Raw genomic sequence first — 27,153 nt, forward strand, 5'->3', positions numbered from 1 at the left:
TCTCTCTAACACTGAATCTGTTTGTTTCAAATATTTTTGCTGCACTTTTCCACCATGCTTGATTTTCAGAATGCCTTACCAAAAACCATAACATTAAGACCAGTAACAGTACAACTAAATTGCAGTTAGCAAAACAGACAACAGTGTAGAACCAGTGGCAGCAAAGAAGCAGACATGTTGAGTCCACATGTTAAAGAAGCAGAAATCTATGTTTAAAGCAATTTAAATGTTAAAGATTGTTTCAGAGAGTAGTCATTTTGGTCTGCAGTGGAAGACGTGAGTGTTATCCAGTAGCTTCTTAAAGATCAACAATATTTTCAGGGTATAAGTTTTCAAATGTCAAAGCTTCCTTTTGAGGGTTACAAGCTACAGGATGTGAATTTAATATTTTAAAAAGTAATTTGAAACAGCAGTTTAAAATGGCTGCAGAAACAGTTAACAACCATATGCACAGCAGTGCACACACACAAAAGCACAGTACAAAGCAGACTTAAAACAAAATAAAGGTTTGGATCATAGGGATCTGTTTCATGTTTCCTTTGGAGTCTTCTCCTGATACAAGACCTTCTTGGCATTGGGGAAACCTTGTGGAACCAGGAAAATCTGTGCCACTAATGGAACACATTCACTCAGTCCAGCCCTTAATGGCACAGTATTGTCCTCCAGTTTGTGCTTGGGTTGTGCTCATCTTACAGTTACAATTTCTTATTTATTTATTTTATTTATATCCTGTCCTCCCTGCCGGAGCAGGCTCAGGGCGGCTGACAACATAGAAATCCACAATAGTAAAATAGTAAAACATACCAACTATAAAATAACCCATTCAATAAAAGTATACATTCAGAATTAAAATCAGCATTATATGTCATTTGGTGCTAAGATCTAAGTATTATTCCATTTTTCAGTGTGACGGCATTCCATCTGCGCTGTAGGCACCACGTTAGTTAAAGGCCAGCTTGAAGAGGATGGTTTTGCAGGCCCTGCGGAATTGGCCAAGATCCCGCAAGGCCTGTATTTCTTCTGGTAGCTGGTTCCACCAGTGGGGAGCGGCGATCGAAAAGGCCCTTTCCCTGGTGACTTTCAGTTTGGCCTCCTTCAGCCCGGGGATTACCAGTAAGTTTTGAGAGCCAGATCAAAGTACCCTCTGGGAAATGTATGGGGAGAGATGGTCCCTAAGGTAGACAGGTCCTCGACCATATAGGGCTTTATAGGTAATAACTATCACCTTGTAACGAATCCGGTACACTGTTGACACCCAGTGCAGTTTCTGCAGCCCCAGCTGTATGTGCTCCCACTTAGGAAGCCCCAATAACAGTCTGGCCGCCGTGTTCTGCACTAGCTGTAGTTTCTGGGTTTGACACAGGGGCAGCTCCATGTAGAGCACATTACAGTAGTCCAGCCTCGAGGTGACCATTGTGTGGATCACTGTTGCCAGGTCGTCACGATCCAGGAAGGGGACCAACTGCCTCACCCGCCTAAGATGAAAGAAAGCAGATTTAGCAGTGGCTGGGCCTCCATTGTCAGGGCAGGCTCCAGTACTACTCCCAAGCTCTTGAACTTGTGCGCCACTTTCAGTGGCTCACCGTCAAGTGCTGGTATGGGAATTTCCCTTCCTGGACCGCCCTGACCCAGGCAAAGGACCTCTGTCTTTGCTGGATTCAACTTCAGCCTACTCAGTCTGAGCCACCGCACCACAACCTGCAGTGCCAGATCTAGATTTTCTGGGACACAGTCAGGCCGGTCGTCCATCAGTAAATAGAGCTGGGTGTCATCAGCATATTGGTGACAGCCCAACCCATACCTCCGGGCAATCTGGGCAAGGGGGTGCATGTAGATGTTGAATAACATCGGGGAGAGAACCGCCCCCTGTGGCACCCTGCAATTAAGTGGGTACCTCCGGGACAGTTCTCGCCCAGTCGCCACCCTTTGTTCCCGACCATCAAGGAAAGAGGAAAGCCATTTCAAGGCCAACCTCTGAATCCCTGCGTCGGCAAGGTGGCGGGTCAGTAACTGATGGTCGACCGTATCGAACGCAGCTGATAGGTCTAACAGCATCAGCACCGCCAAGCTGATCCAGATGCCGCTGGAGGTCATCCTTCAGGGCAACCAGCACTGTCTCCGTCCCATGACCTAGGCAGAAGCTGGATTGGTGGGTGTCTAAGACAGAAGTATCATCCAAAAAACTCTGTAACTGTAACGCGACTGCCCTCTCAGTAATTTTACCCAAAAAGGGTAAATTCGAGACCGGACGGTAATTTGTCAATTCGGCCGGATATGATGTAGCTTTTTTCAAGAGGGGGCAGACCACGGACTCTTTAAGAGGTGTTGGATAAAGCCCCTCCGAGAGGGATCTATTTACGATGTTCCGTATAGGACATCTAAGCTCCGTCTGGCAAGCTTTAATTAGCCAGGAAGGGCAAGGGTCCAGATCACAAGTACAGTGGAGAGGATTCTGTCAATTTCCTCCAGACTGAGCATGTTGAAGCAATTCAGAGTTGGTCCAGAAGACAGGCATGGAGCCTCGAGTTCACATACTGTTTCCAATGTGGCGGGGAGGTCGCGACGGAGAGATGAGATTTTATCTGCAAAAAATTCCACGAAAGCCTCATAGCCTATCTTCAATTCCCTAGCGTTTGGCCTCCCTTGCGGCAGTGTTGTAAGAGTTCGAATTGTCCTAAACAATTGTGCCGGGTGCGAATTTGCAGATGCAATCTTGGCCGCAAAGTAAGTTTTCTTTGTGGGTTTGACTGCCATCTCATAGGATCTCATAAACTCTCTATAAGATGTTCTAGTCTCTTTGTCTCGAGTACGCCGCCATTGCTTCTCTAGCCATCTGAGCCCTCGGTTCAGCTGCCGCAATTCTGGGGTGTACCACGGTGCCAGCTTAACATGAGGGCGCCGCGGTGCGATCTCATCGATGGCTCTAGAGACGCGGACATGCCAAGACTCAACCAGGTCATCAAGAGAATCATCGGGGGGCCAGGGCTCCCGTAGAGCTGTCTGGAACTGCTCTGGGTCCATCAGGCTCCATGGGCAAGCCAAAATATGCTCGCCACCTAAACGGGCTTGGGGTGGGACATCCATATGAGCCTTAAGGGCAAGGTGGTCCGACCATGGCACTGCTTCCACAATAATATTGTCCACCAAAACCCCTGCCTCAGAGATCAAGTCTAACGTGTGCCCCGCCTGGTGGGTAGGTAATGTAACATATTGGGAGAGTCCCAGTGTCGCCATGGATGACACTAGGTCCATCGCCTGGCTGGAGGCCGTATCGTCAGCATGAACATTGAAGTTGTCCAGGATCACTAGCCTTGGGTACTCCAATGCCCAGCCTGCTATGGCCTCCATCAGGGATGGTAAAGCACTGGCTGGTGCGTTACACCAGCCATATCTCCTGACATCTGTTATTTATCCTATCCTGACATATCTGCTCAAACCGATGTATCTTCGAACTATAGCTGTTTTTAATGTACTTGTATTTACCATGCTCATGCATTGTGTTATGTTTGGTTGGTTAAGAAACTTTAAGTTATCAATTCTTATTCTATCTCTGTTGGTATCATTGTATTGTAACTTGTTATAAATAATATTTTTAAAAAAAAATCAAAAAGAGCTTTACAGCTAAGGGAAAAGAATACTTACTAACAAGATTCTGGACTTAATATAAAGTATTATTTAATATGTTGATGTATTATCAGTTAACAAAGATAACACAATATCATTCCCAGGTCTACTATTTGCTAGCGTTTGAAGTTGTTTATTAAAATATCAGTTTTCCTGCTTTTATTTTTCTTTCAATATAGTTGTTTTGGGTGTTGTCAACAAGAAGATTCAAGACGATCTATTCCAGGCTGACATGGAGAGAAAACTAGCCCAGTTATTAAATGAGGCTTTGGGCAGAGGGCGAATATGGAAAAGGGCAACTTTTGCTGGGAACAATGTCGTGCAGGTAATATTAGAAGAGAATTCATGTGGAATCTGCATAAAGCAATCCCCCCTATTGTTTGAGTTATATTTTACTGGTGATTTTTAAAAATTATTTTTATATCCCATCTTTCTCCCCAATGGGCCCAAAGTGGCTTACATCATTCTCCTCTCCTGCATTTTATCCTTTCAGTGCTTAGTTCTCATGGCCCTTTCTACGTGCCCACGGAAATGCTGATTGCCACTTTGGGGTCAAGAAGCAATTTTCCTCCAGGCCAGTTTGGCCAGGGATTCTGGAGTCCCCCCCCCCATCTTCTAGGCATGGAACAGGGGTCACTGTGGGTGTATGTATGTTGGCAAGACTTTTTTGGTAGAAAAGGCCCAGCAGGAACTCATTTACATATTAGGCCACACCCTCTGATGTCAAGCCAGCCAGAACTGCATTCCTGTGCATTCTGCTTTTAAAAATCCCTGTGTGGGGGAGGTATTTGTAAAATTCCTGCATTGTGCCGGGGGTTGGACTAGACCTTGGAGGTCCCTTTCAACTCTATATGATTCTGTGATTCTAAAACCCTTTGAGGTAGGTTAGGCTGAGAAAGTGTGACTGGTCTAAGGTCAACCTCTGAGCTTGCATGACAGCATGGGGATTTGAACCTGGATTTTTCAGACCATAGTCTGACACTTTGCCTTCTGCCTACACCATGCTGTGGCTAAGCAGTGCTCAGGTTGTAACCACTATCCCTGTATTTGGTCTGGAGTGATGTCTAGTTAAGGTATTGTCAAGATGTGTCACTACCAGGGAATATTCTTCATGGTACAGTTCTCTCCCCACTTTCAAAGTGTAACCTTTGAGCCGGTAATGTCATGCATCTACCTTGAGTCTTTTTGAGAAGGGCAGGCAGTGTAAATGCTATAAAATAAATAAATCCATGTAAACGGATGAGCAGTAATACATCAAGCATTGCATGGTCTGACATTTTATACACTGCAGCTAGTGAGGTATGTTTAGGACAGTGATGATTCTACTTATGGGCTGAGTCCAAACATTGTTTTCTACCAACAGAAAAGGGGGGCTTAAGGATTCCCCTTCCCCTTGAAGACTCCCACTTGGCTTCCGGCAGTATTCCTGAGGGTTCTGTCTCCCAGGAGTAGTTCAGCAAGGTTGCATTGGGTGGTGAAATTTGCTTCCCTCCTCCCACTTTTGGGAAGTAAATTGCACTTTGGGAAACAACTGTTATGTTAGTCAACACTTTACCAAAATAATCTTCATGTTTTTTAAATTAGTGGGGGGAAACAGGCAGGTGGAATGTAGCCTTCAGCAGTGTTTATCAGAGGAGGAAGGCAGTGGAGCTCACAGTATGGACCTTGAAATGAGAATTGGGAGGTTTGTTTTCCTGTGAAACATTGGAGGGTATGAGAATATGAGGTAATTGGACTGAGTAGGGGGTTTACTTACTGTTCTTTTGTTGTTGCTTCAGATAGATTAAATTTGTTGCCTCTTTCCTTCTGCTTTCTCTCCCCTGCCCCTGTCAATCCCAGCGCCTCCTCATTCTCCAAACAAAGTAAGGGAACAAGATTTTCTTACACAGGGGAGGCTGCAGTTAGATATAATAGAACATAGCTTCCTGAGAATGTTTGCACAGAGGCTGAAGGAGATGATTACAAGGGGTATGCAGTTTAATGGATTATCTGAGAGATTTCACATTTATTAAAAGCTTAAACCTGTTGTTGATGCATTTTCCTTACTGTTTGAGTGTATTTTGTATTGGGTATATGTAGAAGACTTTTTTTCTAGCTACTGGGGATCTGGTGATGACATAGAGAGGTTATGCTTAAGACTAGAAAAACATTTTAAGTTCCTAAGTCACATTCAGCCATTCCAAACAAGCCTCTTTTTTTTACAGGCATGAACTTAGCTTTTTTCCATGCTAAGGCTTGTGTTTCTCCTCCCGTTGCACAGAGGACTGAAGTTCTTGGAAACATTGAATCGAATTACTGTATTGTTCAAATGCAGGCTCAGGGGCAAATGATTTTTTTTCTTCTCCACAAACTTGGAATTCTAATTGTGGATTAAACTGGTTTAGAATTCTAGTTACTGGGAAAGGAAAAACCCAGTTTGTCCAGCTGCTTGCATGTGTGTGCTAGGGTAAATTGTAATTTGGATAAAGGTTTCTGAAACTAGGTTGTGCTGTATGGGGCAATGGGAGAGAGAGCATGTGCATGCAAGAAAACGAACAGGTGTTGTGGCAATCAAACTAAGGCTCATCTGACCAATAGTAGCTCTGACAACTCAAGTGGGTTTTTCCCGGCTTGGATACGCTAAGGTAGGCAAAGTGCCTGTATACTGGGGCTGTTGTCTTCAGATCAGTCTTTTAATGGGTATTACCTCTTTTAAGTTTCTGTTCAAGTGATGATCTTTCCGTCATGCACACCATCCCAACTGCAAACTACACTTTAAACATGAAGACATTTCAAAATATATGTTGTTTGGGGGTAAGGATGACAGGGGCTGCTTCTACACAGAGAAGATTCAACAAGTAGCTCTCATTGTTGCTGCAGATGCAGAGTGTTCATGATTGTGATGAAGTATCCACATGTAAGTTTCCCTCTCATTTGTCTTGCTCAGCCCTCTATGTCATTTTCCCCTGCCATTGGAGGATTCTTTCAGACTTTTTTTTAAAAAGGTAATAGCTACAGTAGTATACCATTATAACAGTCTATTGAAGCAATATACTAGGTCCCAGCTTTCACTCAAAAAAGTCTCTCACCCTTTAGGCTGCAGAGAAGAAATTTACAGCCAGTATCTTCCCCTTATAATTTCCCCACCAAAGACTGACTGACTTCTTTTAAATGAAAACTGTGAACTAATAACTTTGATGCAGAAGAACATTATAATGTTATAGCAATAAAGCTGTTATTGATCGAAGAGGAAAACCCCTGGAAAAATCCCTCCAGTGGAGGGGGAAATGGCTGCCATAGGGACTAGGGAAAATGGGGCAGGAATAGTGTTGCCAGGTCTGTGTTGAAAAATACCTGGAGGCTTTGGGGGTAGCTCCAGGAGAAGGTGGGGTTTGGGGAGGGGAGAGGCCTCGTTGTGGTACAACGCCATAGATTCCATCCTTCAGAGCAGCCATTTTCTCCAGGGGAGCTGATCTCAGCTTGCTAGAGATCAGTTGTAAAAGCAGATCTCCAGCCCCCACCTGGATGCTGGCAGCCTAACAGGAATGGGCATGAAAATGTGCATCTTCCCATCCATATGATGTGCAGAGGTATAGCAACAGTCTCTCAAAAAATATTGTATCAAGTGAGGGTTGGGAAAGGTTATAGCAAAACAGGGAGAAACAGAACAAATACAGCATAGTCATGAGTGTGTTTCCCAAAAACAGCTCATGAAAGGAAGCCGTGACAGATCAAAATCTTGGTGTGAAAACAGCTATACATAAGCATTAGAAAGTAAAGAAGGCCCATTGGTATGTATGTTTAACCTCCAGTGTGACTCAGTAGGCAAGACTCTAGACTGGACCTTTGGATTTACACCTGCTGTGTGTGATTTTTCAAAATGTTAATTATGAGCAATTTTTATTCCAGGTTCATGAGATTTATATCTTCTAATCTCTTTTAGCTTCCAGTTATGATTAATTTGTTCTTCTATTGGTTTTCCATTCTGAGTCACAATTTTAGATTTGATAATATGTTATCTTAACTGTGGATTATGAAATGGCAGCTGATAAATAGGTGGCTGCAGTTTTAATCTGATTTTTTAAAAATGAGATAGGCAGTTTGTTTTTATGCCTCTGAGTTGTGTGTTAAGGATGCATGATTAATTTTAATTGAACTTTAAGGTTTTAAATGTTCTCAGTTTGTTTTTAGTAGTAGGGATTTCTGTTGGTGCCCTGAAGGCTTATTTTGACCGTATAAATAAATAATATGTTCATAAATAAATTGGCTGTTGATTTATAACATGCAGAAGCAATAGAGTCCTGTGGCACCTCGAGGGCTAAAAAAATAGAGCAAAGGTTGCTGTGAACTGGGGTTCAGCACATATAAAATGTTGCCCTGCTTTGACAGAAATGTCTGTACGTGGATATAAACAAAAAGTGGCAGGGGAATATTGTTGAAAAGGCAGATGAAAAGGCATGGCAATCAGTGTTTTACATTACTGTACACAGCATAGATCCCAGTAGGCAGCTGTGTTGGTCTGAAGCAATAGAACAAAGCAGTAGACAAGTGCACCTTTAAGACCAACTAAGTTTTATTCAGAATGTAAGCTTTCGTGTGCTTTAAGCACACTTCATCAGACAGTAGGATAGAATGGCAAACAGTCCTAAATATAGAGAAAGTGGGCACTGAGTTAGTATGCAGAGTCATGGAAATGTTTTCTAGCAGATTAGTTTAGCAAATTTTAGCGGACCCCAATCAACTCAAGTTTTGCCTGTGGACCCTACACTGTTTAGGAGTGTTTTCGGGCCAGGGAAATGGTATAAGAGATCTTGGGTTCTCAGAGATTTCCCAAAACAAAATGAAACAGGCAGACTGTAGAGCAAGACAAGAGTCAGGTGCACCTTTGAGACCAACCGGGTTTTGTTCAGAGTGTAAGCTTTCGTGTGCTGGAGGCACACTTCATCAGACAATAGTACGGAATGGCAAGCAGTCCTAAATATAGAGAAAGCAGGCAATGAATTGGTATGCGGAGTCATGGAAATGTTTTTAGCAATTAAAGGAGTCACGAATTGGGGTCTGCTAAAATCTGCTAAACTAATCTGCTAAAAAACATTTCCATGACTCTGCATACTACCTCAGTGCCCACTTTTTCTATATTTAGGACCGTTTGCCATTCCATCCTACTGTTTGATGAAATGTGATTAAAGCACATGAAAGCTTACATTCTGAATAAAACTTAGTTGGTCTTAAAGGTGCACCTGTCTACTGCTTTGTACACAGCATAGTTGAAAATAAAATCCAGTGTAAAAAGTAAATTATATAGCTGGCATGGCTGTGGAACATTCCCAAAAGGCAATGAACTTGCAAAGTAAGGTGAATGGTGTTCGTAAACTTCTAGTGACAGACAGTTTCTTTCTGTAATAAGTCAACTGCTCCTAGTGTGATATACCTTTTGCTAGCCATGGGCTACTTCTTATAAAACAGACAGGCAGTCTTCACATTGAACATTTTTGCCCAATTAACACGTAGCTTAAGATGTCATTGTAGGTTTCTCTGAATCACAGGAAAGAGGTTTTCAATCATGGTGTTTGTGATGGAAGAGGCCTGCTTTGACTTGCAGACCCTGCTCTGCCCACCCCTTCTTGGTGCTGGCCAAGTCCTGGAGGGGTTTACTACTTCCTTCCATTAGGGCACTCACTGCCACCACCTGCTCATTTTAGGGATTTCTCCTTGGGAGGAGCAGGACTCCCAGTTCTTCTTCCTAGTTCTGAGGCCTGGCCACAATGTCTCCCACTATTTAGCAACTGGATACCATGGGGACCAAATACAACTTTGGGACTCCCCTGGAGAAATAGCCATATGCACACTGACTGCTTTCCACCCCCTCTTGCAGTAGTGTGTCTAAGACTGTGGGGGAATCTAGGTGGTACAAAGACTGGGAATCAGCCTCCAAAGTAAAAAAAGAAAATATTTACAAGCATCCTTAAGCACAGCACAAGATTAGCAAATGAATTTCAGAAGAAAATGGATCACAAATGCAATCCTCTTCCTCTTTTCTAGACATACCCTGACTGATATTAAAATAGGGCACACACTAATGATCTTTAAAAGTTACAAAGTTCCTATCTACATCCCATTACCTGAGAATATCGCATGGTCAGCAAAAAATGGCTGCCATGACTGACCATCACTTAGAAGTTCCTTCGAAGAATCAACACCAAGAGACCCATCTTCCTGGAAGCAAGGGCTTTTATCAAAATTGTGCCTCCCCCCCTTTACACCATTCCCTCCACCCTCTTGACCCAGTCTGCCAAGGTTGCAGGTGCATCCTGGGAGCCCTCCTGGAAGCCTCACTTGGAGACTTCCTCTACCAGAGCAATTAGCATATGTATACAAGTAATCTAGCAGGCCAATTGAACTGGTTCCATGCCACTTCCAGAGAGGAGGGGGGAAACACACTTTTAAGAGTAAGGGGGAGGATTCTCCACGGTATTTATTGGACTTCTTTGTGATGAAAGCAATGAGAATGGCAGAGCAGCCTAAAGCAACATATGATAGTTTCTTTATTTTTATTTATTATATTTGGTTTATAGGCCCACCCTTACCGGGAACAGGGCTCAGGGCAGTTACAACATAATAAAAATACAATCTTAAATTAAAAACAAAATAGTAAAAATATTCCTTATATTACAGATACAGATAGATAAATAGGAGTCTACTTATTGTTCGGAGTCTATTGCTAGAACTCTTATTACCACACTATTGATAACCTTTCTTTCCCCCTCTCTTACATTAGAATATATGCACTTCATTCGGTATACAGGAGAATTTGGCATGGGAAGAAAAACCAGGATATAATTTACTTCCCAGAACCCCCCCCCCCTTTTTTTAAATTATTCTTCAATTAAGAACATAAGAAAAGTTGTGCTGGATCAGGCTAATGGCCCATCCAGTCCAACACTCAGTTTCACACAGTGGCCAAAATAATTGTTTCCTCTTCTTTTTGTAGGAGTACATGCTCCTATAAGTTTGGGTGGTGGATGTTTACAAAGGTGCCCAGAAGCACTGCTCTAGATTTAGATTCATCTATGATCCCATTGTAAATTTGACATTTTGAGATACAGCATTACTTGCTCCATAAATAACACACTGACTGAAAATAAATCCTCAGACTATAACTGCGGACATCATGCATTCTTCCTGGGTTTCTTTTTTTAACTTAACAGTAAAACAGTATATAGTATATCATATTTGCTGATGTGTTCGTGTTCAACTCTGGCTCATCAAATGATATCCTATTTTTTTTAAAAATGAAGACAATAACAGCTCAAACCTATGTGACACTACAAAGGTCTTAAAGACAGAACTGCTGATAACCCTGATACATAGTATCCTCATGGTTATTGGACCTGCCCTTCTAAACTTCTACCTAGGCATTAGGGTCTTTGACCAGGATCATGTGAATATACTGATTTTAGGAACCAGTATTTCCATGCAAAGAGATAGACAAATGGCCACCTACTAGGATATGTGCATCTGCTACAGATTGCAGAATGGATACATGAGCCATGCTACCTGTGCCATATATCTCTGTCTGCACCAGGGCTTTTTTTCAGCAGGAACACACAGGAACGCAGCTCCGGCTGGTTTGGTGTCAGGGGGCGTGGCCTAATGAGTTCCTGCTGGGCTTTTTCTACAAAAAAGCCTTGTGTTAAACAATAGTGACATCAGGGTGTGTGGCCTAATATGCAAATGAGTCCATGCTGGGCCTGTTCTACAACAAAAGCCCTGCTCTGTGCACACACACAAGGAGGTGCCAGTTGAGTTTATATCGTTTGGCATTTTTATATGATCCTTGATTGTGAGCCCTCAAGCGATTCATTGTACTTCTGACTGTTTGAAGAAGGCCGTACTTGGCTGATTATGCTGGAAGCCAGTATATCAAGTAACATAGAAAGTGGGTATGCCCTTGTAAAAGAAGATAGTTGAAATCTGATTATCCCCATCTATCCATCAGTATTCAGAAAATATTTTTGTACAGGGGCTGACAATGGAACTGCATAATCATAGCAGAAGTTTTGGAATTAATGTTTTCAGTATTCTTAAGCCTACCTAGGAAGTAAGGAAGACCACGTCTCAGTAGTGGAGGTTTTGTTTTGTATGCAGAAGGCCCAAGCCTCAGTTCCCAGCTTCACATAAGAGAAGCCATGTTGGATCAGGCCAATGGCCCATCCAGTCCAACACTCTGTATCACACAGTGGCCAATATATATACATACACACACACTGTGGTTAATAGCCACTGATGGACCTCTGCTCCATATTTTTATCCAATTCCCTCTTGAAATTGGCTATGCTTGTAGCCACCACCACCTCCTGTGGCAGTGAATTCCACATGTTAATCACCCTTTGGGTGAAGAAGTACTTCCTTTTATCCATTTTAACCTGACTGCTCAGCAATTTCATTGAATGTCCACTGCTTACCGTCTTCCACTGCGAAGACTGCCCATTTATACTCACTCTCTACTTCCTATTAATTAGCCAGTTTTTGATCCACAAGAGGATCTGTCCTTTTACTCCATGACTCTCGAACTTACTAAGGAGCTTTTGATGAGGAACTTTATCAAAAGCTTTCTGGAAGTCAAGGTAAACAACATCTATTGGGTCCCCTTTGTCCACATGCTTGTTCATCCCCTCAAAGAACTGTAACAGGTTAGTGAGGCAAGATGTTCCCTTACAGAACCCATGCTGAGTATTCCTCAATAACTTGTGTTCATCAATGTGCCTACTCATTCTGTCCTTGATAATGCTTTCTATCAACTTTCCCGATATTGAAGTTAGACTGACTGGGCTGTAATTTCCCAGATCTCCTCTGAAACCCTTTTTAAAGATGGGGGTGGCATTTGCTACCTTCCAGTCCTGAGGAATGGAGGCAGATTTCAATGAAAGATATTTTTGTCAGGAGATCCACAAGTTCAACTTTGAGTTCTTTCAGAACTCTTGGATGTATGCCATCCGGACCTGGTGACTTATTAGTTTTTAATTCGTCAATCAGTTGTAGGACCTCCTGTCTTGTCACCTCAATCTGACTCAGGTCTTTCAACACCCCTTCCAAAATTAATGGTTCTGGAGCGGGCAAACACTTCTCATCTTCCACAGTGAAGATGGGGGCAAAAAATGCATTCAGCTTCTCAGCCATTTCCCTATCCTCCTTCAGTAACCCTTTGACCCCTTGGTCATCCAAGGGTCCCACTGCCTCCCTGGCTGGTTTCCTGCTTCTAATATATTTGAAGAAATTTTTATTGTTGGTCTTTATGTTTTTTGCAGTATGCTCCTCATAGTCCCTTTTTGCCTGCCTGATCATAGTCTTGCATTTGATTTGCCACAGCCTGTGTTCCCTTTTATTAATCTCACTTGGACTTGCTTTCCACCGCTTAAAAGAGTCCTTCTTACCTTTTACAACTTCCATTACTTTGTTTGTTAACTATGCAGACCTTCTCTTATACCCGTTTGTGCCTTTCCTAACTTGTGGTATATATTTTATCTGAGCTTCTAGGATTGTAGTTTTAAATAGCTTCCAAACTTCCCCAAGGGTTTTGACTGTATTTACCTTTCCTTTCAGTTTCCTTTTCACATGCCTCCTCATCTCAGAGAATTTACCCCTTTTAAAGTTAAATGTGGTTGTGCTGGTCTTTTGGGGCAACTCCCTATTTATACAAATGGTGAAATCAATAACATTATGGTTACTGCTCCCAAGCGGTGCGATCACTTTTACATCTCTCACCAAGTCTTGGGCATTACTTAGGACCACTCTCACCAAGTCTTGGGCATTACTCAGGATCGCCCCACCCCTGGTAGGTTCTGTGACCATCTTCTCCATAACACAGTCATTGAGAGCATCTAGAAACTCAATCTCTTTCTCTCGAGCTGAACACATATTGGCCCAATCAATCTGCGGGTACTTAAAATCACCTATTACGACACAGTTTTTACGTTTAGCCGCTATATTAAATCGTTCCATCATATTATAATCGTCCTCTATCTTTTGATTTGGTGGGCGATAACAAACTCCCATAGTTAAATTTCCTTTTGGACCCTCTATTTCAACCCAAAGCATTTCTAGAAGGGAATCTAATTCTTTCACCTCAGTCTTACTGGACTGTATACCCTCTCTGACATACAGAGCCACCCCACCTCCAACCCTTCCCGCCCTGTCCTTCTGATGTAACTTATATCCAGGAATCACCGTTTTCCACTGATTCTCCTGATTCCACCAAGTTTCTGAAAATCCCACAATGTCTATGTTTTCTCCCAACACTAAACATTTCAACTCACCAATTTTACTTTGAACACTTCTAGCATTTGTATACAAACATCTATAATTTCCCAGGCAAGTTAGGCCCGCAACCTTCCTCCTGCCGCCTCAAGACTTTGGCAGGCAGCCCATACTGTTTGTCACCATCTCAGTGGACAACTCTGATCCTTTACCCGGTAGAAAAGTAACAGCTAACCCTTCATCTCTTTGAGATGAGTCCTCTCGAACCAGAGACATTTCATCTCTTGTCGGCTTTCACCAAGATTTAGTTTAAAAACTCCTCTGCCACCTTTTTGATTTTAAGCGCCAGCAGCTTGGTTCTATCTGGGGACAAGTGGAGACCGTCTCTTTTGTACAACTCCCGCTTGTTCTAGAAAGCATCCCAGTGCCTAACAAACTTAAACCCTTCCTCCCTACACCATCGTCTCATCCACACATTGAGACTTCTAATTTGTGCCTGTCTCTCCAGCCCTGCACGTGGAACAGGTAGCACTTCTGAGAAAGCTACCTTGGAGGTCCTGGCCTTAAGTCTCTTGCCTAGCAGCCTAATTTTTTCCTCCAGGACCTCATGACTGCATTTCCCCACATCGTTGGTGCCAACATGCACCACGACTAATGGCTCCTCCCCAGCACTGTCTATCAGCCTATCTACAACACACATAATGTCTGCTACCTTTGCACCAGGCAGTCAAGTCACCATACAGTCAGTATGCGGTTTTGCCACCCAGCTGTCTACTTGCCTAAGGATCGAATCACCAGCTACCAAGACCCGCCCCCCCTCTCCCTGCTTAGGGATGGTTCCTTGGCGCGAAAGGATACCCGCTCACCAACTGAAGAAGAGGTCACTACTGAGGGTGCATTCCCCTTATCCTCAGCCCGGTGCTGTGTTCCCTCTTGACCCTCATGCTCCCTGGCAGCAATGGGGCTGCCACATTCAGAGTGGGGCTCATCTAATACATCCCCGAGAGTCTTCTCCAAGTGCCTAACTGACTGTCTCTGCTTCTCCAGGTCAGTCACCTCGGCCTCAAGGGTACAAACTTGTTCCCTGAGGACCAGGAACTCCTTGCATCGAGCACACACCCAAGACTTCTGTCCTGTGGGCAGATAGTCATACATGTGACACTCAGTGCAAAACACTGGAAAGCCCCCACCCCCTGCTGGCATTCTACCTTCATGATAGCTTTTTAAAAAATATACAGTCCCCTTTTAAATCCTGTTTGTTTATGTGGCTTTCCTTCTGGAGGGTCTACTTACCTTATTGGGAACACAAGGAAAATAGGGATCTGGGTTCCTGGTCCTTACAGAGCCCCAAGCCAAAGAGCCACAGGCCAAGAGCCCTTTAGCTCTTGCCCTTCGGCTCGCGCCAAAGGCTCGCAGCTCTGGCAAGACACAGCTTAATAATGCAAAGAGGGTGGGGAACATAGCCACTCCTAATCAACCAGCAACAATCACCTTCAGCCTACTCAAACCAAACAAACAGCAGTTCCCCAGCAACCACAAACTCAGAATTTTCAGCAATCGCACAGTCACACAAACTCAGAAATTCTCAGCAACTTCCCCAGCTGCTTAGAAAGCCAAACCTCACCCTTGTAGCATTTCTTCTCTGCTCTCTCTCAGAGCTCTCTGAAATGTGCTCAGCCTCTGGAAAGGCTCAGCTTTTCTAGGTTTTTTTCTGTTTAAATGGATCATATTGTAGGTGATATGAAAGAGCTCCACCTGAAAGAACTGCTGCTAGTCAGGGTAAATAATGCTGACCTTGACAGAGCGATAGTCTACTTCAGTATAAGGCAGATTCATGCATGGTGTGAACCCTCTCACATACAGAAGTAGCAGGCTATATGGAAATTGGAATCAAAGATGGCCACAGATCTGCTAATACTTATATAATGTAATATAAACTTATTTATGTATTGTTGGTAGAGTTACATACTGGTGGTAGGAAGGGGATCTAATGCTATAAGAATCTAAAATCCAAGTTCTGTCAATAATTTGCCAAATTAAAGCTCATTTCTCAAGTTCTGAATATAGAATGGTAAATTATATAAATCTATCTTTTTAAAGATGAAAGGAGGAGAATGTATGTATTATGGAAAAACCAGACATATAACATTTTTGGAAATGTTCAAGCTATGGGTAAAAGTTTTTTTCTAGGTTTTTTTTAAGGCCAGGGAACAAATTTTGAGAAAAATTGAAAAGTATGCAGTACTTTCTATGTAGCAATGTTAAATGAATAATTTATCACTTAATTGTTCTATTTTACACATTAATAAAATGTAAATGTATTAAATGCTACCTAGCTGGTAGAAGGCCCAGTTTGAGTCCTACCTAAGCAGCTTACAGTACAATAATTTAAATGTGAATCTTATAAATGTTTGTGTCCCTCTCCAGATTGTGAATGTGTCACAAATAGAGGACATTGACAACCCAGTCATGCTGGTTTATTTTGTGGAGAATCAAGATGGTGAAAGACTCAGTGCTGTGAAGACATCTGATCTGATTAACAGAGTGGATATCCAAAGAGCTGCTATCGTCCTAGGATACCGCATTCGAGGCCCAGTGGCACAGCGTGAGTCCTGCTAAAAATATTCTGATAAAAGATCCATTCAGTATTTTTGAGAAAATACTGCATGAACACAAACAACTGTTTACCATGCGGTTCCTTAGCCATGTGGGAAGCTGTTCACCTGTAGCATTTACTCCTTAATGAGATTAACATTCCCATACTTCTCACCACAAGAATAAATTTTGCATATGATCACCTTCCTAAAGAGAGAGGTAAACTAAGCCCATTGACTTTATAAGCCCATTGACAAAGTAGACCTCAAAAGTACTGTAGGTGGAGTGCCTTTTATTTTGTTCAGGATTCCAGCACCAAATCATGGCTCCCTCATCTGCTCATCTCTGGATGTTTTCTTAGAACAATCAAAATTACTATAAGAGGCACAGACACCTTCTTGAATATACTTCTCCTCAAATGGACAGAAGATCTAGGATCTCCTGCTTCCTCCACATGACACCTCTCACATTGCTGGCCCTTTGGCTACAATCCATACCAACAAAATTTATTTTAAAATAGACTTAAGCATCCTGAGGAACCAGAGTTGTGTGGGATTGTGATGCTTTTTCTAGACCTAGAAACCAGGGACTTAAACTTCTTTGAAAAAACACTTTTATTTTTATAATGGAGGCTTTGGGGATCACTTAGTCTTCTAGTCCTCAGTGACTTCTAGGCCTGGACTCAGGGTGCCACTCAGCATTCTCTTGACCTATATGAAGGTACTATAGGCTTGAAGGAACCATATAGTACACTTGATGAAAACAACTAAGCAACAGATTTGTTTCAGTGGTTTGTATTAAAGTAATGTTAATAGAGAGCTGGGTCCTGAGAAGGTGTAACGTTACAAAGCAGATCTCTTGTGTGATTGATTCAGACTCATAACATGTAACAGAAAGGCTGCTTTTGGCAAGAAAGCACCCAAACCTTACCTATCTTGAAAATACCTAAAGCCCCTAGTGGACTCCCTGCCTAATCAACAGGTCTCCTAATCCTCCTCCCACCCAAATCCAGCAACCCCCTACTCTTATCAGTTGGCTATCAGTTAAACTGCCAAACTTTTACTTTCCCCCCCCCGTTAAAACATTCCATTCCACCATTTGAAAGTGATTGGCTAGGCCCCTGGAGGGCAGAACTTGAAACTGTCTGTCACAGGGATCCATGTGGAGAAATGTCAGTATAACAGACAAAGGTGTGGTGTGAGAGCATTCCATCGGTTAGTTTCAAACACTGTTGGTGATTGGATGAACTCAAGTTATTGATGGTGGAATATAAATACAGCAATAAACTGTAGTACTTTTTTAAAAAAGGAAGCTGCAAAGGCTTTGGTTTCAGAAGCACAGCAGACATATTTGAAGCGGTAGTCCGCCATCATTCAAAAGTGCACCAACCATAAAACTCGGGGGGGGGGGGGGATGCACTAGATGGGCTCAGTCCTGCTTTGAAAGCAAGACAACTATGTTTGCTTTTTAAGGTGTCTAAAGTAGAAACAAACTGCTCAACATCAGGATCCAAACTGGTTTAAAACACAGCCTGAACACAACCTTAGATAGGCATAACTCTGCATAGATACACTTTTACTGTGGTCAGGTACTATATTAGATATGGTTGTCCTTACTCATTATATTACATAAATATGGCTTCACTTTCAGGGCCTAAAGTTTGGCTACCAGCAGAAGAGTTTGAATGAATGGATAATAGAATGGCAAGTTTTATCTGGTTGTGTATTGGATAAATGCAGGATCTAAAGGGAGGGAGAGATTTTAAAGGGAAAATAGAAACGTACTGTTGTTTTTCATGGGGTGAACATTCCACCAAGGACTGAGCTTTTCCACCTGCTTGCTCACATCTACCTGGCTGCTCAAGCCTGAAAAGAAGCTGCTATCTATAGTTGCTACATTGCATTTTTAAATCATCGTTTTTAGTTTTGCAAGCTACTTTGAGCTCTGCTTTGAAGAAGAAAAGTGGGATAAATGTATTTTGAATATAATGATTTAAATTCTGGTTTTTTTAAAAAAATGGAAGCTAATGCAAGACATGTAGTATAGCCTCTTTACCTTGATTTAATCAGCCAATTATGCAGAGGTTTGCAATTTCTTACCTTTTTACTCACTGCAACTTAACTATGATTTAAAATTACTTAGTGATTTTCAGTGAATATGACAAAGAGAAGGGGAAGCAATACACTATGATAGAGTTGAACTCTCTCCATATTAAAATTACTCTAGGCAACATGATATGTCAAATCCATTATGATTCAAAATTGCAAAAATCTAAACTACTTAAGGTCATGTGCAGTTTTGTTACAGGGTTTTTTTGGGGGGAGGGGTTAGCAGTAAATGCTCTTTTACTTTCTTCTTGTATTCAGCTCTTCCTTCAGAAAGCTTTAAATGGGACTCCTAGGCAACCTACCACCCAGTTTAATAATGTAAGAGCATCTTATGCCATACTCCAGAGTTTGGGCCACCTGTGGAAGTGTATTGTTCTCTCCATTGGAAGGAATCATTGTGCACTGTATGAACAAAGAGTATATCTACAGATCTGCCATGTATTGATGGCCTGCTTTCACCAGCAAACATCAGACATACTTGGGATTCAGATTATATATGGGTCCTTGCAACAGTATCAAATGCTGCTGTAACATATTGATGTGGTCGCAGTGTCTCCAAGCTCACAATTTCTGGACAGGAGTTCTTGCAGCTGAGGAACAAACTAAACATTTTATCCAGTATTCCCTCTAAACTGAGTTAGTGTGTTAGCTCTGTTTTTTAGCCTCTGACTCACACATTTGTGTCTTAGCTCAGGAAGGATGGTTTCAGAACAAACTAATTTATGCAGTAGCCAAATCACTCACTCACAGTAGCTCATGAAATAGAATTTTTGTTCACAAGACTCCATGATTTAAAGGGAGCATTTATTATGTCTACCATGATTCAGGTCAGGCTTCACTGATCCATTTTACACACAGATGTAATGTTGGGGAACTAATGTTCCCAAGCATTCTGGGTCTTGATTCAGCTCAAGAGCATGGAGCTGAAGGAGTAGGAACATCTGTTTCCCCCCTCATGCCATTTTTCTGAACTGAAACAGCTGAAGAAGGGGGAGTATTTGCCCAAGTGTGGAGGTCTGCATGGAGGGGTGGCTGAATCTCCTTTCCCCCTCATTCCATGCTTTGAAGCTGAAATGTGCCCTAGCACACTTGGGGTTCCCAAAAATCACACCTGTTTATGAAACAGATCAGGGAAACCCAGCCAAACTCATGACAGTCATAAGGTCTAGTTTAATGGCAATGACACAGGTACTGGGTTATGAAACATATTGGCTCCCATTTTTGCTGGATCTTGTCTGAAAGTTATTGGAGCTGTTTGCACAGCATAGGGTTGCAGGTTGTGCCCATACATTTTCACAGAAGAAGCTTCTTTGGGTAGAGGGACCTATGCATGCCGCTGAGCCACTGGATCTCCCTCTAATGTTAGAGTTCAGTACTAAACAGCAGTTTGAGAATAGCTGTTGAATCAGACCAGCTAAATAATAAGTGCAGTGGCTTTATTTGAGCTTAAATGTTGATGGATAATACTTGGCAGGTAAGATATCCTCTTGGAAGTAGACTTCCTATAAAATCCCCACATGGGTTCAGAGTTGCAGGAGGGGTTTTATGGAGCTATTTTCAAATTATGTTTTTCTTCCTTTTAGCATTTATACAGCTAGATGATTTGTCCCAAGAATATGACAATTAGAAAGAAGAATTTCCTGGTTCAAGGGCACAATCTGGCTAGATTTTTCTTTTAAAACTGATTAAATACATTACATAATTTATCCTTTTGCTGGTTTAAAGTTGATCAAAAATTTAAAAATGTTCTAGGTGGCTTCTGTTCATGTGTTTGAAAATCTCTTGTGTATTCTTAAAAGCATGTAGATTCAGTGCAGAGTCCCACTGCAATCAATAAGACCTAAACTAATGGCAAGTTATTTAGCAGAAGTCCCCTTTCTATTTGGCAGCAGAATACAATGGAGGAAAGTTGTGTTCTAGTCTACGACAAAGCACTAGAAACCACATGAGCATGGAACGTCTTTGGGTTGGTGGAGAAGAAAGGACATATAGTTTTGGTGGTATTTTTAACATAAAAAAATAACCTATGGCATCACCAGGAAAATAAATTTTCAAGAACTAAAACATTAGAAGGAATAATTACATATTGATCCAAAACTTCACTGAATAGGTATGGTCTTTTTTAAAAATAAGAAGTTGATGGTGTCCCTTGAATGTTATAAACTGCAAAGATTGAAATCCTAAATGAAATCTGAACTGAGCGGTGGAATTATGGTTCTTTGTTGGGATGAATATTGGGGAATTGTAAGGCAATTTTAAATGGAGTACAGTACAGCATATTTTAAAATTCTTATTTCTTTTCTAAATTAAAAAAAAAAACACCCGAACCCTGTGTGATGAAGTGATCTTGTCAAAGCACAAACCAAAGATCCCAAAACAGCAGCCCCACTTTACTGAGGGCTGTGTTTGTGGCCTGGGTGTGGGGATGAATTGGAAGGAGGCATGCTTGTTGGCCAGCACCAGCTGAGTGCTGGAGGCATGGGGGAGAGGTTGCCCTTCAGCAGGCTCAGGGCCACCCAGTCACTGGCCTAAACAGAGGTGGCCTAAGGGCTGGCCTAAGCAGAGGTGAAATCCTGGGATGATGCCAGGGCTGACCTCCCTCGTGTCAGACCCACCCTGCTCCTACATAGCTAGGCCGCTGCAGGGGGATGGCTTTCTTGTCCACGTGGGCATTCCCACCCACCCTCCTTTTGCATTTGGTTGTTATGAGTTGCATTTTGGTGTTGTTGTTTTTTTTACCCATTCACCCAAGTTGTTGGGTGGTTTGGAATTGAGACAGATCCTTTTCAGGGGAAGGCTAGCCTGCATGCCTGCCTCCCCAGTTGGAGTACTCCCTTAAGGAGTCTTGGGGTAGAACCAAATAGCTCCATGCCCAGTTTGGGCACTGGCAGTGGGCTCTCACCACCAATACAAGGAAACCAACCGGCAGCTGGGGCCCAGGTGGATCCCGGGAGGTTGCTGGCCCATAGTTTTCCCCCAGCAGGGAGGCTAGGAGAATTGGTGTACATTGGCTGGCAGGCAGGTCCTTCCATGCAGGATCTGCCCCCATGCTAAACCAGTGCTCCTGCTTGCATTCAATAAAGCCATGGCCAATTCTTTCCAAACCTGGTTTAAGTATTTCTCTTCTTTCTTGCTCTTGCCCCACCTCTCCAATTCCCCCTGGGCCCTCAAAGCATGGCATGGATGCAACAGTCTTCCTGTGTTCTTATTCCACAGCAGCTGTTATTCAGACTTCATATGGCAATCATGGCTAAGAGGCCTTAATCCTTTTAGAACATCTAGTGAAAATACTAATATCATAGTTATTGCTACTGCTATAATTCAGCTATCCTTCCTCAGATTTTTCTAAAAATTTGATTGGATTATACTGTCTATCAAATTATATTCGTCATGGAAATTTCATGATCCCAGATCAAACCTTTTGGATTTTATGATCCTGAACTTTCAAGCTGTAAAATATAAAACCTGGATGGCCAAGGCTAGCACAATCTCATCAGATCACAGAAGCCAAATAAAGTTGGCCCAGGTCAGTACTTGGATAGAAGACCACCACCAAATACCAGGGTCACTACATAGAGGCAGGCAATGGCAAACCACCTCTGAACATTTTTGCCTTGAAACACCTATGTTGTTGTTGTTGTTCAGTCGCATAGTTGAGTCCGACTCTTTGCGACCCCATGGACAAAGTCACGCCAGGCCCTCCTGTCTTCTGCCATTCTCCGAAGTCTGCTCAAATTCGTGTTAGTTACATCAGTAATGCTGTCTAGCCATGTCATCTTTTGCCGTCCCCTTATATATATTGCCTTCTGTCTTTCCCAGCATCAGGGTCTTCTTCATTGAGTGCTCCCTTCTCATTTGGTGGCCAAAGTATTTGAGCTTTGGCTTCAGCATCTGACCTTCCAGGGAACAGTCAGGGTTGATTTCCCTTAGGACTGACTGATTTGATCTTCTTGCAGTCCAAGGGACTCTCAAGATTCTTCTCCAGCACCACAGCTCAAAAGCATCTATTCTTCGAAATACGTATGGAGTCACCGTAAATCTTGATGGCACTTTCCACCTCCACCACCACAATGTGAAAACATGGCTTGATATTTTGAACATGGCTTGATATAACCCACCTGCAGTTTAGATTTCATGCGCAGGAGTTTTTAGGATGTCTGCCCAAGGAGGATAACTTACCTCCCAAAGATCATTAATCAACAGGCGTGTTAACAAAACCATTGTTCTTCATACTTGCAGGGGCTGACTAAATATACAGTGTAGGTGAGGGCATATCATGTGTCACTGGCAGATAATGACAGTATGAATCATAAAGCCTGGATGTATTTATAATGGGCTTTTCCTCTGCAGACAGTGAAATGTTTTATATTAATGTAGTGCTATTATGACAATAATATATTGTATAAAACTATGAAGGATTTGTTTTCTATCCCACACTTTTCTGAGTAGCAGTAAGATTAGTAAGCCTTTAATCTTGTTATGCTATGTTTATTAAAATGTGGTATTTTTCTTAAAATGGTTCAGGAAGTGGTCTGTTTCAATACTTTCAAGGCATATTTGAATGTATGTTTTCATCAAACCCACACTACTGTTAATTATTGTTCAGGTCAATTTCAGTTTGAAGCCATTTAAGGGGACAGGAGTTTAGCACTGCATTCTTTAGAGTCCCACCTTTCTAAGCCCATCAAACTATGTGGTTTTATAAGAGTATTGTAAATCATTGAGGGAGCATGTTGAAGCATAAGTTGTGGTCTCCAGCCCAGCCAGTTCCTCTAGACTAGGCCTACTGAACTCTTTCAGCATTTGTGGCTGATGGTGATAAAAACAGATTGGGTAGAATCTATATTAGACCTGTACATAACCACCATGCATGCAACACTTAGGCTGACTCCACACTAACCTTGCTCTGCGCCAGGCTTCCGTTTCTCTCTGGAGCAAACTAGTGATTTCGTACCAGCTGCTCCACGCAGCCATTTTACTCAGGGAAAACCTGTGATTTGCCACGCCACAGCATAAACCTGTTTTTTCAGGTTTACATGGCAGTGTGGCAAATCGTGGGTTTTCCCTGCACAAAATGATGGCGCGGAGCAGCTGGTGCAAAATCGCTAGCTTGCTCCAGAGAGAAACAGAAGCCTGGCATGGAGCAAAGTTAGTGCGGAATCAGCCTTAGTACCACTTGTCCATCCATTCATATTACTTGCATGTGCTGTTTTGTTTTCCTGTAATCCCACATGTCCTTGCCTTTTTTGTTGTGTCATTTGCAAACTCCCAGCTAGGTCATTAATATCTACATGCCAAATAACTTCCATTTGCATTTTGTTGTGATAAGTAAACTGTATTTGCCAGAGATCCAAAGGAGTTAGCCGTGTTGGTCTGTAACTGCGAAATAAAAGAATCCAGTAGCACCTTTAAGACTAACAAATTTTATTGTAGCATAATCTTTCAAGAAACACAACTCTCTTTGTCAGATGCATGGGGGGGTGTTGTTAAAGGTGCTACTGGATTCTTTACTGTATTTGCCAGGCATCTTTCCTATAGTTCAGCCAGTAAAGGAGCAAGAACCATCTTCAAGGCAAGCAGTTGTCACTCATACAAGTACATAACTTTGGCTCCACTGCTTCTCCTTACCTGCATACTTGACTTAGAGCTTACAACTATAGAACATTAGAATGCTGATTCACTCATAATGATACTGCAAATGAAATTCTGATTCGTCCTCCTGTACCATTTGAAAATCTGCAGCTGTGGAAAGAATGAAAGAGTCACCTCCAGAATCTCAGAACAATCTATGGATTATTGTTGGGGTTGCAGTCCCTGTGGCTGTGGTGTTGCTCATCATCATCATTTTATACTGGAAGCTCTGCCGCAGTGACAAGTTGGAGTTCCAGCCAGACACCATGAGCAACCTTCAGCAACGTCAAAAGGTAAATTATTCAGTTACTTTGTTTAGAAAACTGTACGCCACCTCTCCTCTGGAGTGACCAGCTTATGGCGGGTCACAAGGCAAAAATAATACTGTGGTAAAAGCCATAAAACAACAATAGGTATTAATTATCAAAACTAAAACCATTAGTAAAGCAACAAAGAGCCCACTTGGGTATAAAAGCACAATAGAAACTTTCAGCTCCATAAAAAGAAATATTCAGCTCTATAACAAGGTGAGTAAGAGAGCTGGAATACACAGTTACCCAGACACTTATGGGGGAAAGTATAGAATGTCCTTTATATATTATCTAAATATATAGTATCTTTGGGTAATTCCAGAATCTTCTGTTTATCAAGGGAGGTTTGTTCTGTCACTTGCTTCTTAAAGCTGATTGCCTATCAAGTATTTTAACACAACATTTTTCTAAAGGATATGCTAGGGATAAATAGTTGCTTGTAACTATTTTTGATTGTTATAATTTCTGTCTGTCAGCTGCTTTAGAATATTGATTGTACATTGGCTTCAGTAACTGTGGTAAAAGGTTTTATTGGACATTCATTTTTTGACCTATGAGCCAAAAGACCATTCAAGTAAAAAATAACACTTCTGGTGGATACATTTCTGACACAGCTATTTGTAGACCATTGCATAAAATGGAAAAACATGGTCAGAAACAGACCTTATTCCATCATCTGGGAACTACTTTTTTCCCAGTGGAGTTATGTAGTCAGTAGCCTAACTGACCTTCGGCTAAAAATTTACCACAAGATTTCCTGCATTTTTGTTTTGGTCAAGATTCACTGAAGTGTACAAAGGCTGGGGATTGAACCTGGGACTTTATGCATGCTAAACAGATGCTCTACCACTGAGCCATGCTCCCTCCTCATTGTATGCACACAGCAACAGGGAGGCTGTGTGAGTGACCCAAGGTCTGTCAGTATTGTGAAGACAATGACAGTTTCTAAGCACATGCTGGGAAAGTGAAAGTAACTGATCTGCCAGATAGATCATCTAGGTGACAGGAGATGGCTGCTTGCCAGATTGCATCAGCCCGGACAATGTCAGCATGACTCAGTAGCAAGCTGATTGGTCACCTGGGTGGATGAATCGTATAAATGAACAGAGACACTTTACTATGTGTGGGTTATGTATGGTGGTGTTGCAGCGGAGCATTCTGTCGGTTTGGAGAGTGGAGGTGTAAATAAATTGTATATAGTAGTTTTACCACTGCTGTGTGCAAGCCTTCATTCTTTGTGTCACTAAAGACCACCCTCACTAAACACTGGTGCATCAACAAGGTCACCCAGAGAGCTTCAGTATTAGAGTAGAGATTTGAACTGAGGTTTCCCGAACCATAGAATTGCATGTCCTGCTAATTACCATGATAACAATTTTATTGGAAATTAAAACAACCTTCCTTGGAAGCATTAAAACAACACACAACAGGCATACAGATTTTTCTGTCCATACTAGTCTTCTACGTTTTGTTTGTGAGATTTCTCCTTTAAAAAGCAGCATATTACTATAAGTTCTCATGTATTAGCTCCCTTTTAACTGTGCACTGCATTTAAATGAATAACAGAAGTCTGTGAGGAACTGTATTGGTAGACAAAGAGTATATCTGAAGTGTTTTTGCCCTAGGTATGTAATATCAACAGGGTTATGGCTGATTATCTGTTAGCAGACTAAATGAGAAACCTGTTGCATCATATACAATACAGTATCAGAACTCTTAGCTTCATAAGGCAATTCATCTGTAAGGGAAATCTTAAAGATAATATAAATATTTATAAATTTTATACTGCTGGTGTGGATGTTTTGTATAATGCTACCAACAACTATTTCAGTTATATCATGGTTGCAGTTGTGTTCAGCCCAACAGGTGCAAAGATGGTTTGACACCTTCCCCCCAAAAACCCCCCTGCAGGAAATCTTTTGAAGAACTTTTAGACCATTAGAATATGGCTGATCTATTGGGGAGGGGGGACACCATCCTAATTATGAATTAAGGGATTATTTTTTAAAAAGGAAAAGATGCAGTGCACTGGAATTGCAAAGTGTGTTTAGAACAGGGGTGGCCAAACTGTGGCTCTGGAGCCACATATTGTGCAACTCCCAGAGGTCAAGGAGGAATTTAATGCAGGCTTACTCTCAAGTAAGCATGCTTAGCATCAGGACGTCAGTCAGCGTCTTGCGCACTAACCCATAGGTAGACGACTATTTCCACCATGTGTGACATGGGGAAAGAGGAAAAAATAGGCAGGCTTGCAAGCTCTTCTCCACCACAGAGGTCGCCTAGAGACATAGACTGGAACCTTCACTATCAATGGAGGCTCAGATAGCAGCCACTGCCAAGTCGGCGTTCTTTCATCTGAGGCGGGCAAGGCAGTTGGCTCCCTTCCTAGAGCGTCAGGACCTAGCAACAGTGATTCATGCAATGGTCACCTCAAGACTGGATTACTGTAATGCCCTCTACATGGGGCTGCCTCTGTGCCGAACCCGGAAGCTGCAACTGGTGCAGAACACGGTGGCTAGGCTACTATTAGGGCTCCCGAAGTGGGAGCACATACAACCGGGGCTGCGCGGACTGCACTGGCTGCCGATCGCATACCGGGTTTGTTATAAAGTGCTGGTTATTACCTTTAAAGCCCTATATGGTCGAGG

At 42.3% G+C, this 27,153-nt stretch overlaps 1 protein-coding gene across 2 annotated transcripts in view; it reads left to right on the forward strand.

Annotated features, from left to right (window-relative positions):
• Positions 1-27,153, forward strand: part of KIAA1549 (KIAA1549 ortholog) — a 177,063-nt gene that overhangs the window by 112,981 nt on the left and 36,929 nt on the right. For both annotated transcript variants that reach the window (XM_060245648.1, XM_060245649.1), the window contains exons 8-10: positions 3,804-3,949; positions 16,288-16,465; positions 24,306-24,487. In XM_060245648.1, the coding sequence (XP_060101631.1) occupies positions 3,804-3,949; positions 16,288-16,465; positions 24,306-24,487 (506 nt within the window). The remainder of the gene's footprint in view (positions 1-3,803; positions 3,950-16,287; positions 16,466-24,305; positions 24,488-27,153) is intronic.

Source organism: Heteronotia binoei, chromosome 8 (genome assembly GCF_032191835.1).
Source record: "Heteronotia binoei isolate CCM8104 ecotype False Entrance Well chromosome 8, APGP_CSIRO_Hbin_v1, whole genome shotgun sequence".
NCBI classification, from domain to species: Eukaryota; Metazoa; Chordata; class Lepidosauria; order Squamata; family Gekkonidae; genus Heteronotia; species Heteronotia binoei.